Genomic DNA, 19,049 nt, shown 5'->3' on the forward strand with positions numbered 1-19,049 from the left:
TCCTCTGTGAGTGCTGACATTCAAGAAAATCTTTCTTTTGATGAGACTCCTATTGAGATTCTTGATTTCAGTGTCCGAAGACTAAGGAACAAACAAGTTCCCTTGGTCAAGGTGTTGTGGCGAAACCAATCTGTTGAGGGTACAACTTGGGAAGCTGAGGCGGATATGCGATCCAAGTACCCGCACCTATTTTCTGCGAACTCTGATCAAGCCAAAAGTACCGTTATTTTCTAAATCATGCACTTTTGATAAAAGTTGCAGCAGTTCAGCTGTCATTTATTATGTGTTCAGCTGTAGTTTCTTGAATTTATGCATTCTATGTTGCATTCGGAGTGAGAAACGATGTGTTGATGAGTCTAACGAATGGTTTCAGCTGTATTGTCTATTCCCTATCTAATCTTTGCATGTCTAGCATCATTTGAGGATGAATTTTTCCAAGGGGGGATGATGTAATACCCCGGGAAATTTTTCGTTGAAATTTTGTGCGTAAACGTGTTGGGTTCTATCTTCTAGAATCAATTATAAATTTTCCGTGAAAAATGTCTTAGATTATGACCCACCATTACATAGAGTATCGAATAAGATTTTCAAAGATATGTGTATCATCCAAAACGGAAACTCGAGCGACGAGTTATGAACACCCCGATCGAACCATGAATAGTAGTGAACAGTAAAACATGCAAGAAAAAGTACTGAGGACTGGTGTATTTTTGCTCCAAATTTAAACGATCATAACTCCTTGTATATAATAATTTGGGTGATCTACTATATATCAACAGAAATCTCTACAAGTCCTCTTTCCAATGAAATTGGTTTCATCCAATTTGTCTATCGGAGCAAAAAGTTATGGTCGATCTACTTCAGCCTATCAAAACTAAATTTTTGGGTCAACTTCAAACTATCATAACTCCTCGTACACAATGATCTGGGTGAGATACTATATATCAACGGAAAGATATGAGAGTCCTCTTTCTAATAAAATTAGTTTCATCCAATTTGAATATCGGAGTAAAACGTTATGGTTGATATACTTCAGACTATCAAAACAGTCCATCAAAGGACAGATTCGAGAATTTTTTTGATTTTTAGGGGCGTTTTGGTCATTCCCCCTCACCCAAAATCCATCCAAACCCTATATTAAATCCTATTAGAAGCATTATATGTTATATTTCATCAAACTCCCTCAAAAAGAAAACCCTAAGCTCCTACATCCAACTTCAAGAACCTCCAAAGTTCACCATTAATTCTGCAAATTTATTCAAGATTCCAAGTTCCTAATTCAAGAACTCCAAGAACCATCATTCAAAGGAATGATTAACATCTCAAAAACGAGTACCGATCTAAAGTTCATCATTCAAGGTATGTGGGGTTTTTCAACAAGAACTCTTTTTCGTTCTTGTGCCCAAAAATAATTTTCTTCACAAAGGTATGATTTTTATTTGATTTTTACGAATTTGAAGCATGAACCCATATCTAATGATGATTATTATAAAATCTTGATGTTTATGATTTTGAAAGATGAATTTACATGTGTGGAGATATAAATCATGAATCTTGAACGATATTTATCATGATTTTGATATTTGGGTCGTGAATCCCCATTGGAAATTGTATTTTTTTGAGAAAGTGTATGTTATAAGCACGTTGATGTTGAATATTAGAGATATTTTGAATGATTTGACCTTTTGGTCTTAATGGAGTTGTTTTGAACTCGAGTATGAAAGAAATCCACAACGTGGTTGATTTTGATAGATGGGAAGCATGATGGCTCTCGATGTATATTTATATATTACTGAAATTGTTTTGTTGTGGATTGTCTTTGAAATGATCTGAGCTAAATTCAGGAGAAATCTTTAGCACTGAGTGGGAGGTATAAAGCGACCTTACTTCCCTAGAACTAAGTGCCCCCGTAGAAGTGAGCCTGAGGTTGATTTATATAGTGATCACTAGTTTATGTGGATTTGATATCGATAGTCCTACTCCGATGGCAAGGATAGGATGACTCTCCCCAACGTGGGTTGTACGTTGGACTCCATGTAGCTCACATGGTTTATGTCGGTTATAGGATCTCCCAGTATGTGTGTGTTTCCTTGTGTCTATGGTGAATGGTGAAGTGATTTGAAAGTGCAATTGTGAAAGTCATTCTTTCAAAAGATTTAAATGATATTTACATTATGAGAATTGGTATTTTTGATGAACTGAAAGTGATTGATAAATTATATGATGACTCACATGTGTTACTATAGTTATTTCATCCTCTCATGATTATGATGATTTTCTTCGAGCTATGTGAGTCTTTCATACATCCTGCATATTTCTTATAAATATTTATGATGATGATGTTTATACAACTGCATACACCCCCATATACTCGGTTCCTTTCCATGTTACTGACTCATATTTTCGGATGTGGGCTGCATTTTCTCGGAATGTAGGTTCAGGTGCTCAGTTCCAGGTTCGACTATGATTCTTCGGGCATGCTGTTCTACATCCTCTATTGTGGTAAGTCCTCATGTTCCGAGGACATGATGTTTGATGTTAGTTTCACGGAATTGTTTACATTTGATAACTGAGTATGAGTCAGTTGGGGCATGTCTCAATGGCTCGCTGGTTTTATTGATTTTCTTAGAGGCTTGTCAGACTAGTATAGATGTTGGGAGTTGACTAATAAGTCGTATTTTGTTATCTTTTTGAAATTCTTTTATTCTTAGATGATGATTACTCTGTTGATATTTAAGGGTTATTTATGGAAACCCTGTTGATTTGTGTTGAACTGAATGAAAAATGGCTCAAAGGGTTAGCTTGGGGCTACTCGTAGCCTCAAGCACCGTGTGATACTACGGGACCTGTTTTCTAGGGCGTTATAATATAGGCCCACACTTTCCCATTCCACAGCCTACCTATCAGCCTCTGATTGATTTTTTGCCTAAAATATGCTCTGTTTCTGGGTACAACCCCAAAACCGTGGGCTATTGCACATCGATTTGGCCCAAATGGCCCATTCGTGACATTTCGCCTGCTTGAACAACTAAACTGCCTTGCCAACTATGCCAACCCATACTCCCACACTTCATAGCCTGCCTAGGATCCCCTGATCAATACTCGATCCAAAAATGTCCTGGGCCCAGAAACACCCCTGAAACTATGGGCTATAACATACAGATTTGCCTAAAAATGGCTTGTTCCGCCATTTCACCCATTTGACCAACAAGATAGCCCCGCCTAGAACATGCTCGGTCCTCAGGCATACCCTGGAACCATTGACTATACCACACCAATTTGGCCTAAAAATGGCCCGTTCACACCATTTTGTCTGTTTGATCAACTAGACGGCCCCACCCATAGTAACTTCCTACACTCTCCTACTCCTCAACTTGCCTAGGAGCCTTAGTCAATTTTTGACCTAAAACACGCTCGGGCCTCGAGCATACCCACGAAACCATGGGCTATAACATACTAATTTTTGTTAAAAATGGCTTGTTTAGCTCGTTTGACCAACTAGACATCCCCGCCCACTGTGCCAGCCCATACTTCCCCACTCCTCATCCTTCCTAGGAGCCCCATTGGATTTTTGGCCCTAAACATGACCAATCCCCAGACACACTCTCAAAATTATGGGCTATAGCACACCGATGTGGCTAAAATATGGCCCATTCGCACCAATTGGCCTATTTGACCAACCAGACGACACCACCCACCATAATGGCCCATACTTCTCCACTCTTCAACTTGTCTAGAAGCCCCTGGTCAATTTTCATCCCAAAACACACCTGAGCCCCGGGCACATTTCAAGACTCGTTGGTTATAGCACATTGATTTGACCCAAAAATGGACCGATCGCATCGTTTCACCCGTTTGACCAATCTTATGACCTTGCCCACCACATCGATCCATACTCCCCCACTTTTCAGTCTACTTGGGAGCCCTCGATTGACTTTTATCCCAAAAAAATCTCAAAACCTTGGGCTATAGCATACCGATCTGGCTAGAAAATGGACTGTTTGTGCTATTTTGCATGTTTTACCAACCAGACAACCCCGACCACCATGATGGACCACACTCCCTTACTATTTAGCCTGTATAGGATCCCCCAATTGATTTTTGACCCAAAACACGCTTGGTCACCGAACACACCCCTGGAATTGTGGGCTATAGCACACCGATTTGGCCCAAAAAGGGTTTATTTGTACTATTTTGCTCGTTTGACCAACCAGACGACATCCACCTACCATGTCGGTTCACACTCCTCCTTTTTTTAGCCTACCTGGGAGCCCGAAGTCATTTTTTGGCAAAAAAGACACCCGTGCCTCAAGCACACCCCTAGAACTGTAGGCTATAGCATACTGACTTAGCCCAAAATGTCCTGTTCAAGCTGTTTCTCCTGTTTGACCAACTAGATGGCTTCTCCCTCTACACCGGCACACTTTTCATCATTTCTCAGACTACTTAGGAGCCCCCAATCGATTTTCAGCCTAAAATAAGCCCAAGCCCTAGGTATACACCCCCAAAATCATGGACTATAGCACACTGATTTTTATTGAAAATAGGTCATTTGCATTGTTTTTCCTATTTGACTAACCAGACAGACTTGTCAACCATGTCGGCTTAAACCACCACTCCTCAGCCTGGTTGGGATCCCTTGATTGATTTCTGGTCTTAAATATGCTCGGGCTTTAGGCACACCCCTAGAACCATAGGCTATAGTACACCAATTTGCCTCGAAAATAGCCCGTGTGCATTCTTTCGCATATTTAAGCAACCATTTGGCCTTGTCAACCACGCTGTCCTATACTCTCCCGCTCGTCAGCCTTCCTCGAAGCTCCCAATCAATTTTTGTCCCAAAACAGGTCTGGGTTCGAAATACACCCCCAAAACCGTGAGCTATAGCACACCAATTTGGCCCAAAAATGGCTCGTTTATTTTGCCAGTTTGACCAACCAGATGACCCTAACCACCATACTAGCCCATACTTCCCCACTCCTCAGATCATCTAAGAGACCCCGATCGATTTTTGGCCTAAAACATGCCTGACCCCCGGGAACTCCTCTGAAATCGTGGGCTGTAGCACATTAATTTGGCCTGAAAATAATCCATTCACGCTGATTTTCCTATTTGACCAACCAGACACCCTCGCCCACCATGTAGGCCACCCTCTCCCATTTCTCAGCCTGCTTGGGAGCCCCTGATCAATTTTTAGCACAAAGCACGACCGAACCTGAGGCACACCCCTAGAACTGTGGTCTATAACACACTGATTTGGCCCAAAAATGACTCATTTGCATCGTTTCGCCCATTTGACTATCAGACGGCCTCACCCTCCATGCCATCCCAAACTCGCCTGATCCGTAGCCTTGAGAACCCCCGATCGATTTTTCGCTCAAAACACATCCGGGCCCCAGGCACACCCCTAGAAAACTTTTATCTTTTTTTTCACTCTCTATCATTGACCAATTATATGAGCCCTCACCCTATTACCCCCCCCCCCCCCCAATCCTTCAAATTGGGTGGACCTCTTTGTCTTCTTTAACATTTTTTACTATTCCAATTTATTGTTATAATAATTAATTTTTAAATTTTAATTCTATGAGCATTTAATCACAAGAATAATTAAATGACAGATTCATTGATCTTTTAATTGAACACAAGTACAGTTGATGTAACTGTACCATTTTAGAGTATTGACGAAATTAGACGTAATGGAGAATAAATGAATTTTAAGGGGGCATAATCTGTTTGAGACTTTTTTTATTTTTAATTTATAAAATGAAAAATCTACCCTAATTAGTTGATACATTTATAGTTTTGTATTGAAACATTGAAACCTTTGGTTTTTATTTTAAAAACTAAACTTTAGTTTGGTTCGGTTTGATTTGGCCGCTTCAATCGATTTTTAAAAAAACATGACAAGACAATAAATATCTGAAAACGATGTTAAAATACTAATTTATTACTATCATTTCATGTGACATTTTTAATACATTTTGTCTTTAGTTTACATGAGCTATTCACTAATGGTTAGATTTTCATTTGGTCAATCAATTTTAAAAGATAGAAAATGAAAAAAAAGAAGAAGAAGAAGAAGAAGAAGAAAAATGTAATAATTGAACCAAGAGTTAATACGTAATACTTAAAAGATTTTCAGGCTGCATGTGCATCCTAACTAATGTTTGAACTTGTGATTGACTATTTTGTGTCTTATCTATATACTTCATAAGTTTCAAATCAAAGAGTTAATGCTTAATACTTTCATGGATTCTTCAAATATAAATTATATATTTGAATAATTAATTTTTAAATTTTATGTATGTGAATGAGTTTACCATAACTAATTAAGTCAATTGACATAATTGGAATTCCCAAATTCAAACCTTTATACTTTGCCTATGAATTTAGACGTAGAAGTCTTAAAATTTTTGAAATTATTCACGTGTTCACATTTGACTCCACCATGGTTCGTTTGAAGCTAATGTCAATTCTAATCGGCATAGTGCATAAACAAGCAACTTGAACTCAGTTGACATCTAAACTATAATAACGTTTAAATAGAATACACACGCATCCAACCTAACAAATCTCACACGATTTGACATGTAAAATGTATGCATCTCTTGTGATTTAGTTTTTTTAGTTACTCTAGCTATACAGTTTCATGAATTTAAAGCTTGTTTCATTTTGATAAATAAAATTGTGTATTTTGATTTAGGTGGAAGATAAATTCAGAGGATGACTATGTTCCAAAGAGGAGGACTAGACAACAATCTTTAAAATATATGGTTGAGTTAATTAAGTGGAATAGATTGAGTCAAAGTGGTAATTTGAATAGTTCGGTATGCCAATGGTGGAGATGAAGTACATCGTGCCCAGAAAAGAAAAATGGTGGGGCCTTCTCGATGTGATAAAAGGAAAAATGATGGGAGAAGGAAATCCATCATTGAAAAGTCTTTAGTTGAGGAAAGGTTTGATGATGATTCCTTAGAAGTGGGTAGTGGTCCTAATGTTATAAGCATTGAGGAGGAGTTTGCTGGCACAACATCATCTTTTGAGTCAAAATCTGAAGCTTCAACTGATGAAAATAATGACGAACCCAAAAATTAGACTTCCCGAGAGATTGAATCATCAACTTCTGATGGCGAGGAAAAAAAACCTCAGGGTCTAGTACCTCAGCTTGTTATTTAGGATGAAAAGCATGAAAAGGTGAAAAGGAGTATGAATCCTTGTCCGAAGAGGACTGCGAGGTTAATGAATGGATGCAAAATACTACTCTTCAAAAGACTCGGAAGAAGACTCTCGAAGAATCTAAATTTTTGAAGTTTGTTGTTTACTCTATAGTACATAGTGATGATCATGAAAAATCATTCCTCCTGAAGAGAAGGAACAGGTTCCTATCCAAGATACACTCTCTTTAATATTTTGATTTGAAGATGAGGAACCTCTACCACCGGAGAAAGAAGACTAGGAAAGGAAACAAATAGTCTTTTTCATTAACTTTGCTCTCATATTTAGTTTTGGTTCACGCTTAAGTTCTTGAACTGCCGCATTATGCAGGCTCAGAGAACTCAAGGGATATCAAGAAAATATTTTAAAGAGTCGCCATCCATCTTGGATTTATCAACTTAAGATATTCTAAATATTCTGTAGTCCAGGATTCTCCTCTTTATGGAGAAGGAACCATTTGGGATTGAGTTCCTGTAATTGTTAGAACTACCGTGTATCCTTATTAACATGGAGAATTTGAGTTCATGTGGAAGAACCTAGTTGGAGATGTAGCTCTTGAGAGTCTGAGAGAGCTTCTATTAGATAGTAAGGGAGGATGCATTATCTCACATGCAACTGGCATTGAAAAACCTAATTCAACATTGTATTTCTTTAGTGTCACGACCCAAATCAAGGTCCCATCTGTGATGGACAACCCAAGCCAACTACTACCTGAGATGACCCCTTAACCTTACATCATAAGCAGGTCCCATCTGTGATGGACAACCCAAGCCAACTACTACCTGAGATGAACCCTTAACTTTACATCATAAGCATAGTGATGTAAAGAATAGCGAAAGCCACCCAATAAAATAAAAGAGTCTTATTTAATAACGCAATGAAGTTCGAAAGTCAAATCCTAATATTAAAAAAATAACCCAATATTGTCTACATGCCTCTATCCATAAATCATCCGTTGAATCGAGACATGACCCCGACTACGCCAAAGAAAAATCAAAGGTACGAAAATGATAGAATCACTAAAAATTATGAGTGTCTTTCACATGATGGAGACTCACAAATTCTCACCAGCTGTCCAATAGGATAATGATCCACCTAGTGTTGCACAGGGTCATAAGAAAAAGCCTCCGAACCTACATCATGAAATGATGTAATATCTAGAGATGGTCGGTGTGGAGAGTACTGACATACAACCTAAGAAAAGAGATACAAATACATATACTAATATTAAAAATAGTCATAAAATATATGCTCAACAACCATCAAGATAATAGGATACTGGGGCAGGGGAATAAGGTACGTGCAGACATGACTTATTAATAATTTAATCCTAAACTATGTAGCTTTGACCATCATCTAGTAACCCAAAGGTTATATGGGTCTGGTACTCTCCAACCGGCAAGACCTCAGTCCATGTTGATCACACGTACTGAGGTTAAGCAAAAGTCATCAATTGATTAGAGCCAACATGCATATTATGCATTACCCAATTGAGATAAGACATCTCTATTTTATGTAAATATAGGTTTCAGACATTGGTCACAGGGATATCCACAGGGAGTCGTTCATTAAGGCATTCTCATATTGATATCGTAATACCAAGACTTGCAAGCCATTCATATCATGCCAAGAAACCATTATCCACTCCTTAACCCCATCATTCAAAATCATACTTATATTCATCATGAAATTGTATAAGAATCTAAAAGAAATGCATAAAGTTTAACACTTTCGATATTTCTAAAAGATGGGTTGTCATCTCTATTCATCATCTTATTTCAAAGATTTTTCATTGGACTTGAATGTCATGCTTTCAATCATTCATAGCATTCAATATTTCAAAATTCAAATAATGAAATGCATTCTTTCAATCATTTTGCTCAAATCACCAAAACCTTTTACAAGTGGTTAGAAATAACATGTAAGAAAAGGAAATATTAAGATTTAATATTTGTAATGATAACTCCCAATCCCAACATTAAACATTAATGAAATAAGTAATACGATAACCAAATTCACACTTTATGATAATAATTAAAGTAGAAAGTATTCAACATGCTTTTTTGCAGAGAAATTTTCTCAGAGATAGAGAGAAAGAGAAGCTCTTATCTTGAATCGTAACTTTTTGTTCACTCTTGAGGATGGACAAGAGAAAGAATAAGTGAAAAAATCTCATAACTGATGAGTAATTAGGTTTATATAGGGAATAAAGTCTTTTAATAGGGTAAAGACAAAAAGCCCTCACTCCAAACAAAAAAAAAATATATTTTGTGCCATTAGACGTGACACAATCTTATCGCGGCAGCCCAAGGGGGTGCCACACTCTTATCGTAGATCCTCACTGGTTCGGGGTCCCGAAATGATCCCGAACACTTTTCAAAAATTCTGAAACTCTCCCTAATGATTCCACTACCATCCCATATCATGATTTATGTCAAAAATCATCGTTAAACATGAGGGAGAGTTAAAAATTAAAATTGTCAAAATTTTTGTGGTCTTACATTATTCCCTCTTTTGGATCATTCGTCGTCCTCGAATGAGAGTTTAGGACACCCTCGACAGGGTAATGGAAGAACATAGAGGGACTCGAGAACAAATTCAAATTGCAGGTTTTAATTGATATATATAATTTTAACAAATTGTAGGTAGGTAGTTAATTCTTATCTCTTAGATATACACATTTATTTTTTTTACAACTTTTAATTTTGTTTATTCATCAGATATACATATTTTGTGGTCTTACATTATCTCTTAGATATACACATTTATTTATTTGCAACTTTCAAATTGCAGCTTTTAATTTTGTCTATTCATTAGATTTCTCTGAGTAGCTATCAAGATATGTTGTTCATGCTTCATTTAGTTTTTACATTTTTATTATTATTTGTGATTAATAGTATATTTATCATAAATCACATGGGCACCTATCATTGATAAAAAGATTATAGGTAATGCTCTTCCTCAGATTTCTCTAAATAAATATGAAGGTATGCTTTTTCATGCGTAATTTTAGTTTTTTAGTTATTGTATTATTATTATTATTATTATTATTATTATTATTGTTATTATTATTATTATTATTATTATTATTATTATTATTATTATTATTATTTATGATTAAGACTATATTACCTTTTGTCATAGATGAATTTAAAGAAGGTGAAGTTTCCACAAATGTGATGTACGTAAATAATTTAAAAATGTGAAATAAATATTTGAGAAATCGGTAACTACAATTGAGACTCAAAATATATAAAGGACAACTAACAAATTATTTGTGTAAAAAATGAATGTATTTTCATATATACTTTCTTCTAAGTGATTATAAAATAATTTTATAGGCATTTAGCTATTGTTGATCTATTTTTTTCATGATTTTACTTGAAAATTGACATTTATGAATAAATTTTTGGTACTGATTTTATGTATTGTTCAAAGTATATAAGAAGTTTTATTTTTAAATTCCTTCTTAAATAATTTCATGCATTTTTGAATTCTTTTAATCATAAGAAAAAAAGTTAATAAATTTTTAAATTAAATTAAAAAATAAAATTGAATATGAGATAAAATTATCTCAAATCGAGGTGAAAGAGTTTAGCTTAAATAAGTGTTGATCTTGAATTTTAAACAATAAGTATATTCCTAACAAATTAAGTTAGATTATATTGGAGTCTTCTTCTACTTTATATTTCATTTAGAAAAATCTTATCCTATATTTCATTTTATCATTTCTATTACGCATAATAGAACTTATAATTCTAATTTTATGTGATACAAAACCTATTGATTGTAAAATATAAATAAATAAAATAATCAACCAATATTTATATTTATATTATATAATAGTATGAAATTATAATTTAAAATAAATATTTTTAAAATATCTACATTTATATTTTAAAGAACATAATGATTATTTTTAATATTTTACAAATTTATTAATTTTAAATAACTTAGTGTAATGACCCCCCGGTCGTTTATGAAATTTTCTTGTCTTCCCTATTTTAGCGCTATCCATTGTTTGTATACCTGATTTATGATTTATGGAGATAGATAGTACCGATTCTTGAGGTGTTTTGGGTGACTTAAGTCATTAGTTGGGTATCTTAGATATTATTTTAGTTGTCAATTAATGAGCTAAATTGATATTTTATTAACTTTTGAAATCTATGTAGAAGAATAAATTTTAGTAGAAGGGTTTGGTATTTATTAATATCATCAGAAGGTTAGTAGGAAGAAAGGCACGAAATTGCAGTTTCTGTTTATCAAAAATCTCATTGTAACTTCAAGGGAAAAATTCCAGCGACACAAGGTGAGTTTTCGTGTGAATTAATTTCTAGTGCTACATCTACCGATTGATACATCTGTAATACTGATGTAAGGGTGAACTAAAAGTTAGGCAAGAAACTACGTTTATTAATTTATTAGTTAGTATGGGTGAGTTGATGGAATAAGGATGACTTGGTTAAGTTAGTATAATTTGTATGATAATAGTATAATGCTCATCAATAGTTGAGCATTGATCATAATTGGATGGAAGCATGGCGTCATTTTTCTAAGTTTTCTTATAGTCATTCACCATTAGTTTAATAATTTGTAAATCTCTTGCGGACTGATTTTATTATCTACTTATGTGAAATACAAGTACTCTTAATAGTAAAAGATACGCTAGATATTGATCGTCCGAAAATTTTAGAGAAGGAAAAGACTCTTGCAAGTCAGCTTGCATTTAGATTCTTCACTTGAGGTAGGTTATAGTTTAATTGGAATTTAGACTCAATTTAATTATGTGTATGCTACTAAATTAGATACTTGTTGATTGGTATTCGGACATACTTGAAATTGATGATGTTTGGATTGTTGAGGTGTGAATAAATAATTATTAAAAATTTACTTGATGGAATTGTCTTATGACTTTAAGCATACTTTTAAACTTGTTACATCGTGTTGTATGCTATGAGTGGTGTACATTTGCTATTGATATTACTTGTTTATGGTGGATCGGGTGCCATTTCGGTATGGATATGTATATTGATATTACTTATTTATGGAGGATCGGATACCACGCTGGTACGAATATGAGGTTGATATCACTTGTTATTGAGGATCAGGTACCACGCTGGTACGGTACATAAACATAGATTATTCCTTGCAGGTCATGACTATTTGGGTAAAAATAAATCCCATAGCATATGTGTACATATTTGTGTTGATTTAGTGGATGTTTATAGTATGGTTGATACTCTTTATGGATTTGTGACTTGGTTGTGAGCACTGTTTGACCTGTTATTGATGTATTGTTGATTCATTGGATTTTTGGTTATGTGACGATGTCTGTCTACTTTTTATTTGATTTATGTCTTGTACATGCTATTAGGTTGAGTTGACCTATGATACCTACCAGTGCATAATGGTTTATACTGATACTACCATGTACTCTTCGTTTGTTGAGTACAGAAAGTGTTCTAGAGACTCAACCACGAGCTCACCTGTAGAGTTTGATAGAAGATCCTGATCCAAGGGTGAGCACTCCATCTCCAGGCTATCATGGGTTATCTTATTTGTTCTTGTCCATCTATCGGGCAATGAAACATTCTTTATTTACTTTATTTTTAGATATCTCTTTAGAAATGATCTTTGTTAGTAGTTCTTGTATAATGATTTTCGGGTCTAGGGGATTTTAGTAAGTAGATTGTTGACTTCCGTATTTATAATGATTAGTCCTACATTATTGTTATTATGTTTATTTTATGATAATATTATTTTAATATTGACTAAGTGATTGAGTAATGATTCGGATTAGATGGTTCTCCTACAGGAAAATTAGTGTGGGTGCCACTTATGACCATTTGAGCCATGACACTTAGGAAAAATGTAAAATTTTAATGATAATGAAGAGGAAAAAGCAGGTGTTCTTTTAGTCCATTTTTGCTAATGTAAGAATGTTTTTAATTTCAAATATCTATCTCAATTTAAAAAAGAAAGTTGTATATTACAGTTACAAAGCAAGAATAAGAAGGAACAATAAATTGATCTTCTTTTAACAAATTGATAAGATATTTAAATTTGAATTTAAAGTTAAATGAAATTTGCATTGGAATAGAGTTCTAACTTCTTGAATAGTTCCTTAGTATAGAAGAAGAAAAAAAAAACATAAAGATAAATCACAAAGTATAGAAAACTGGGGTGTTGGGGGATAGTTTTTTAACTAATTTTTAAAATATACTGAAGTAATTAAATAATACACATATTGCAATCCATAAATTAAAAATTGAAAAGACATAGAATAAAAGTTCAAAAAAATCCTAAGGTAACAAAAAAGGAATATTTATTTTATAGTAATAAAAGTCGTGAATTTTTTAAAATATGTATTTGATACTATTGTGTTTCTTTTTAATTTTATTTCATTTCATTGTTTTATTGTATTTAATTCAGTTATATGCAGTTCATTATTGTTTGATTTGTGTATTTGATATCACATTCACATATTTATTTTTTTAGGAGGATTATAAAAAAATTTATAGACATTTTGATATTTTACTTTATTTTTTCTCTTTTAATTTTACTTACAAATTTATATTTATTTATCAATGTTTTTTTTTAGTGATTTTGGGCATCATTTAGTTTCACTATATGAAGAATGAGAACTAAGAGCACAAAGATGAATTATAAAATATGAGATAAGATTATATTTTTTTAGCCGTAAAAGTGTTTAACTTGAATTTTAAATTATAATAAGTTTTAACAAATTAAATTATTTTGGATTCTTCTCCTAATCTATATATCATTTATTTTGTTATGCATAACAAAACTTATCTATTCTAACTTTTATATTTTAAGATAAGAGTGAAGAAAACTCATCTGCTTATGCGTGTAATACAAAAAAATAATTTAATTTAAAATCAAATTATAGAAAAATAAAGTAATTAAAAATAATAGAAAAAATGCACACTAACGGTTGGTGGTGGAAAAGAGGGGGGTGGGTGAGGGAGGATTTGAACTAATTTTTAAAATATAATGAAAGACAATATCATAGACATATTACTATTTATATATTTTACGGTAGAATAAAAATATACATTGTTTTTTATAATCATAAATCTTTAGATTGTAAACAATATAACAAAGAAAAACATGAAGTATAAAAACTTTCTTGAATTACATAATTGTTTTTACTCATACAAATTTCGTTGAAGGTGGGGGAGGGGGATATCAACAATCTATTATATTTAAATTGGTAATAATATGATAAAGAAAAATATGACATATAATTTTTTTTTTTTTACAATTACATGATTATTTTTTCCGTATAGATTTGATAGAGGGATTTGGGGTGGGTGGGAGAGGAAACGTGGGGAGGGATAAAATTTTTATATTTTTAATACAAGTTAGTCCTCCCAAGCGGACAAAGAGGCGGATCATCTCATCTAGAAATGGGTGGGGAAGATTTTATTTTTTCGCATTTCATTGAGAAATAATATGATAACTGAACATTTCTTTAATGTAATATGATTTAACATATTCAAACGAGACATTTTGATATGAAATAATTATAATTAATGCTTTAATATTATTCGCTTACATACTAGTATCATTTAATAAGAGTATTATAATAAAATAAATATATTATTTATTATTTTTTAATAGATATATCAATTTAAACTACGGTAAATAAAAATAAAGAAATATTTTATATTTCAAATTAAAATTTGTAACAAAAGAATAGAGGTTCAACTGTCTCTCCGCAATCCATGCTAGTATAACAGAGCGATATCACAAACTTAATTAAAATATACTTTATAGTTAAATTAAAATTTGAAAAAAAAATACTTTATATTCAAATTAAAATTTGAAACAAAAGAGTAGCCAGATTCAACCATCTCTCCGCAACCCATATTAGTATAGCAGACAGACTTTAAAAAATATTTTATATTCAAATTAAAATTTAAAACAAAAGAATAGAGCGATTCAACCGTCTCTCCCCAACCAATGTTTTTATAAATGTCACACACAAAAAAAAAAATAAAAAAAAAATGGGACATCTATATAACATAGAATAATTGCACGGTTTGCGCTAAATCAATTTCATCTTATCATGGAAGAATACTTCGATAATGCGCCTTCTTTTAGAATTTATACTAAGGCTGATACCGGTTACTCTCTCGCAATCCGTGATGGAGAAGTCATTCTTAGTGAGGATGATCCAACAGATCCATTACAAGTAGGTTCCTTTTTTTTTTTTTTTCTTTTGAGTTAATTGTCAAAACACGTTTTGAGTTTCATAACTCAATGATCATGTGTAGGGATAGTAAAATGGATAAATTATATGGTTATCCGTAGTGGAGGAGCCAAAATTTTCATTGAAGGGTTCAAAAGTACATATACGAACTAGTCGAAGGGTGTTCAACATCTACTATATATATGCATAAAAATATTTTTAACTATGTAAAAATAGTATAAAGAGGGTATAGTTTTTCGAAGGAGGTTTGGATGAACCCCTGGAGCAAAAGTGGTTCCGCCACTGGATATCCATCCGTATTATCCATGTTAAATGAGTTGGGTATCCAGCCCATTAAATAGTGGGTTAAATCTAGGCCAACCCATATTATTTATTCTAAAATATGGATAACCCTTACGTATCCACCAATTATACTCCCCTTAAAGTATGACATATGTGAATATGTAGCAACCTAGTATACTCTATACTTATTAAGGGTGTGTTAATATTGTCAAAATACTTCTAAAATATTCTGATTTTTTGAGTTTCATAAATGATCAAATGTGTGTGGGTTTCTTAGCTGAACATTCATCAATTATTTATCAAAATACACTTTAACTGTTGACTTTATTGTCACAGCACTGGTATAAAGATCAGAGGTACAGCGGTGATGTGACGGATGAAGCGGGTTATCCAAGCTTTGCTCTCGTTAATAAAGAAGCAGAACTGGCTCTGAAGCACCCTAATAACCCCTCTGAAGCTGTATGTTTCAATTCTTGGTTAACCATAATGTTATCCTCAATGATGCATGGCTATATATATATAATGTTAACTTCCCGAAGGAATGAACCTTTGATAGTCATGTTAATAGAAGCATAGAAATAGACCGAGGCTACGGGTTAAGTTCTGTTAGAATTAACTAGAGAAGAGGGCAGTGGGGACCTAGGATTTAGGGATCATGGGTGCTCGAAAGGTTCGAACACATATATTGACGCCAAAAGCTTTAAGGTTCTGCTTGCAAACTAAAACACCTAGCTATCTTCATGGTTCACTGGGTACTTTTCTGAGCCGTATACCAAATTTTATACCTTTTTTTATATAATTATACCTAGTATGTGTCAAATTTAATGGGTGCCTGAGCACCAAAAGATTGGCTATAGATCCGCCCCCGGAAAAGGGACATGGTAGCCATGTTAAGTTTGAGTTTTGAATGTATCAACTGCTATAAAATAAACCTCATAGTTGTTAATGGATAATTGGTGAAACATGGCATTAGTGACTTGAGTTTGTTTATACAACAAGTATTAGCATGTTAAACTTTGTTCCTTATGATAGGAATTGCTATTTTCCAGTTAGTTGCCTACACTGATTGCATACATACATGTGCTATATGCAACTCGTCAACGCACCTTTCTTTGCTGCAAATGCATGAAAATGGATTTTACTCTGCCCAATGAACAGAACACACTGTTGTTCAGGGGCGCGGTGCTCTGCCTATCTTACGAATATTACAGAAAGGAAGCGTAGAGAGTTAGTTACATTTCTTATTAAAAATCTTTACAGGTGCAGCTCTCCTCATTCGACCCCAACGATCTTGATGCATCACTCTTGTGGACCGAGGGCGACGACGCAGGTGGGGGTTTTCGAGCAGTTAGGATGGTCAGTAACATTAACCTCAATCTAGATGCATGGGGTGCTGATAAAGAGGACGGAGGAGGTATCTCCGAGGGGACCGGTGTTGCTGTTTATGAATGGTGCGAAGGAGAAAACCTGAACCAACTCTGGAGGATCGAGGCCTACTGTAAGTTCTTGCAACATTCTAGTCCAAAAATTGGTTGTTCCATACTTAAACATATGATTAAATTATTCTATTAGACACTTTCAGTATTTTGAATCTCTTTTTCTCATGCTTGATAAGTTAAACACTTAAGACATGTCACCTTTTTTAACTTTATGCATTTTCCTCGAGAAGTTGTAAAACCTCTCAATTGAGGTTGATGTGTATAGTTATAAGAGATGACATATTTTATGTGGTTAACTTAACTAACTATTAGACTCTTGACAACACATAATTTTTCTTCTTCATATTTGATCCAAAAGTGTCTAATAGGAATGCTTTATTATTAATTCAGGACCTCAGGTTGTCAAATGGACACATACTTTAGTTGAGTGTCTAAATGAAATTTCTCACTGTATTAAGCCTATATTTTACTTGTATGTTTTGTATTTCCAAGCATTTATATTAATTAGTTTTTCCTCTTTTGTCTAAAATAATTTAATTGCAGGATATCTTGGCGTGTGAATCATGGTTGAATGAGTTCAATAAATGGAGGTGATCCTTGATTTTTTTTTCTTCTTCATGTAGCTTGTTATGCATGCTGTACTGTATTCTATCTCCCTCTGAAAAAGTAAAAGTAAAAGTGGGATATGTTATGGCTAGAGCATGTATAACTTGTATTTTTTATTTTGTTTTTGTACCAAAATAAACAGTGTTGAGGAGTGTCTAGATGAGGTGTAATTTAACCTTTAGCTTCTTGACTAGAATAACAATTTTCTTTTGTAATCCATGATTTTCATAGCTATCATCCATAATATCAACGCTTCTATTAATTGACTGATCACTTGGCCTTCCAAATTGCAAAAAGTTTCATTTTACCTTTGCATTTATAGTTGTTACTTATTACCTTTACAGATATCCAGTATCCTGAACATCCTTATTACATAAAAATGAGGCTCACGTCAAATAAAAAGGTACCACATTATTAAAAAGGATGATAAAAATACACTAAAGTTGAATTGTGGAATTAATATGACTCCTATAAAGTTTGAGTATGTCATAGTGCAAGAGTACCAGATGCTTTACTAAAAAAAACAAATGTATACACATACAAGATTGAAGATGCATGCACACAATAGGAATAACCATCATCTAGCCACTCATATTTTCCTGATGCCATTTTTATTCAAAAACAAATATGTACAAAATCTAAAAACTATTCAAACTACTTAACCTATCAATATTTACAAGCTACAACTAAACCCTTAGTCACCGACAATGGCATAAAAATTTAATCACGTCCAAAACTCGTCCTAAAAATGGATAAGCATCACTACAACTATAATTTAAATTTTAAGAGTGGAGTTGAATTTCACAGAGACCTAAGGTTTAGCTGCATTTTTTCAATATCTTTAAGAAAATAAGGTTAATCAATTTCACGAGTTATAATATAATATATCTAAATTTTTGTATTAACTAATAGGGATAAATAACAAAATAATAGCATCTAAATAACCAAGTGATTGATGACTTTATTTCAAGAGTAAAAGGCTTAGGTAACTTTATTTCAAGAGTAAACGGCTCAGGATGATGATTTAATTAAATGTTGGGGCAAACTTTGTATGTGCCAACTGTAATCTCGCCAAACTAATCTCTATCAATCATAAATCTTTTTTTTTTTTCCATCACAAATATTTTGCGATAAAATATGTAATTTCTAACGTCAGTATCTTGAATAAATGTTTAAGAGCATGTCATATATATATTTTCATGATAAACAAGTAAAAAATTTAAATAAAACTTGTGGCTTGCTTTGGTCTATGTACATATGTTGGAACA

At 33.5% G+C, this 19,049-nt stretch overlaps 1 protein-coding gene across 1 annotated transcript; it reads left to right on the forward strand.

Annotated features, from left to right (window-relative positions):
- Positions 1–15,237: 15,237 nt before the first annotated feature.
- Positions 15,238–18,054, forward strand: LOC107854734 (ricin B-like lectin R40C1). The gene is made up of 4 exons (XM_016699746.2): positions 15,238–15,436; positions 16,073–16,195; positions 16,997–17,234; positions 17,719–18,054. Coding segments are annotated over exons 1-4 (489 nt in total). The 5' UTR covers positions 15,238–15,310; the 3' UTR covers positions 17,721–18,054.
- The last annotated feature ends 995 nt before the right edge of the window (positions 18,055–19,049 follow it).

The sequence above is a fragment of the Capsicum annuum genome, chromosome 1 (assembly GCF_002878395.1).
Source record: "Capsicum annuum cultivar UCD-10X-F1 chromosome 1, UCD10Xv1.1, whole genome shotgun sequence".
NCBI lineage: Eukaryota > Viridiplantae > Streptophyta > Magnoliopsida > Solanales > Solanaceae > Capsicum > Capsicum annuum.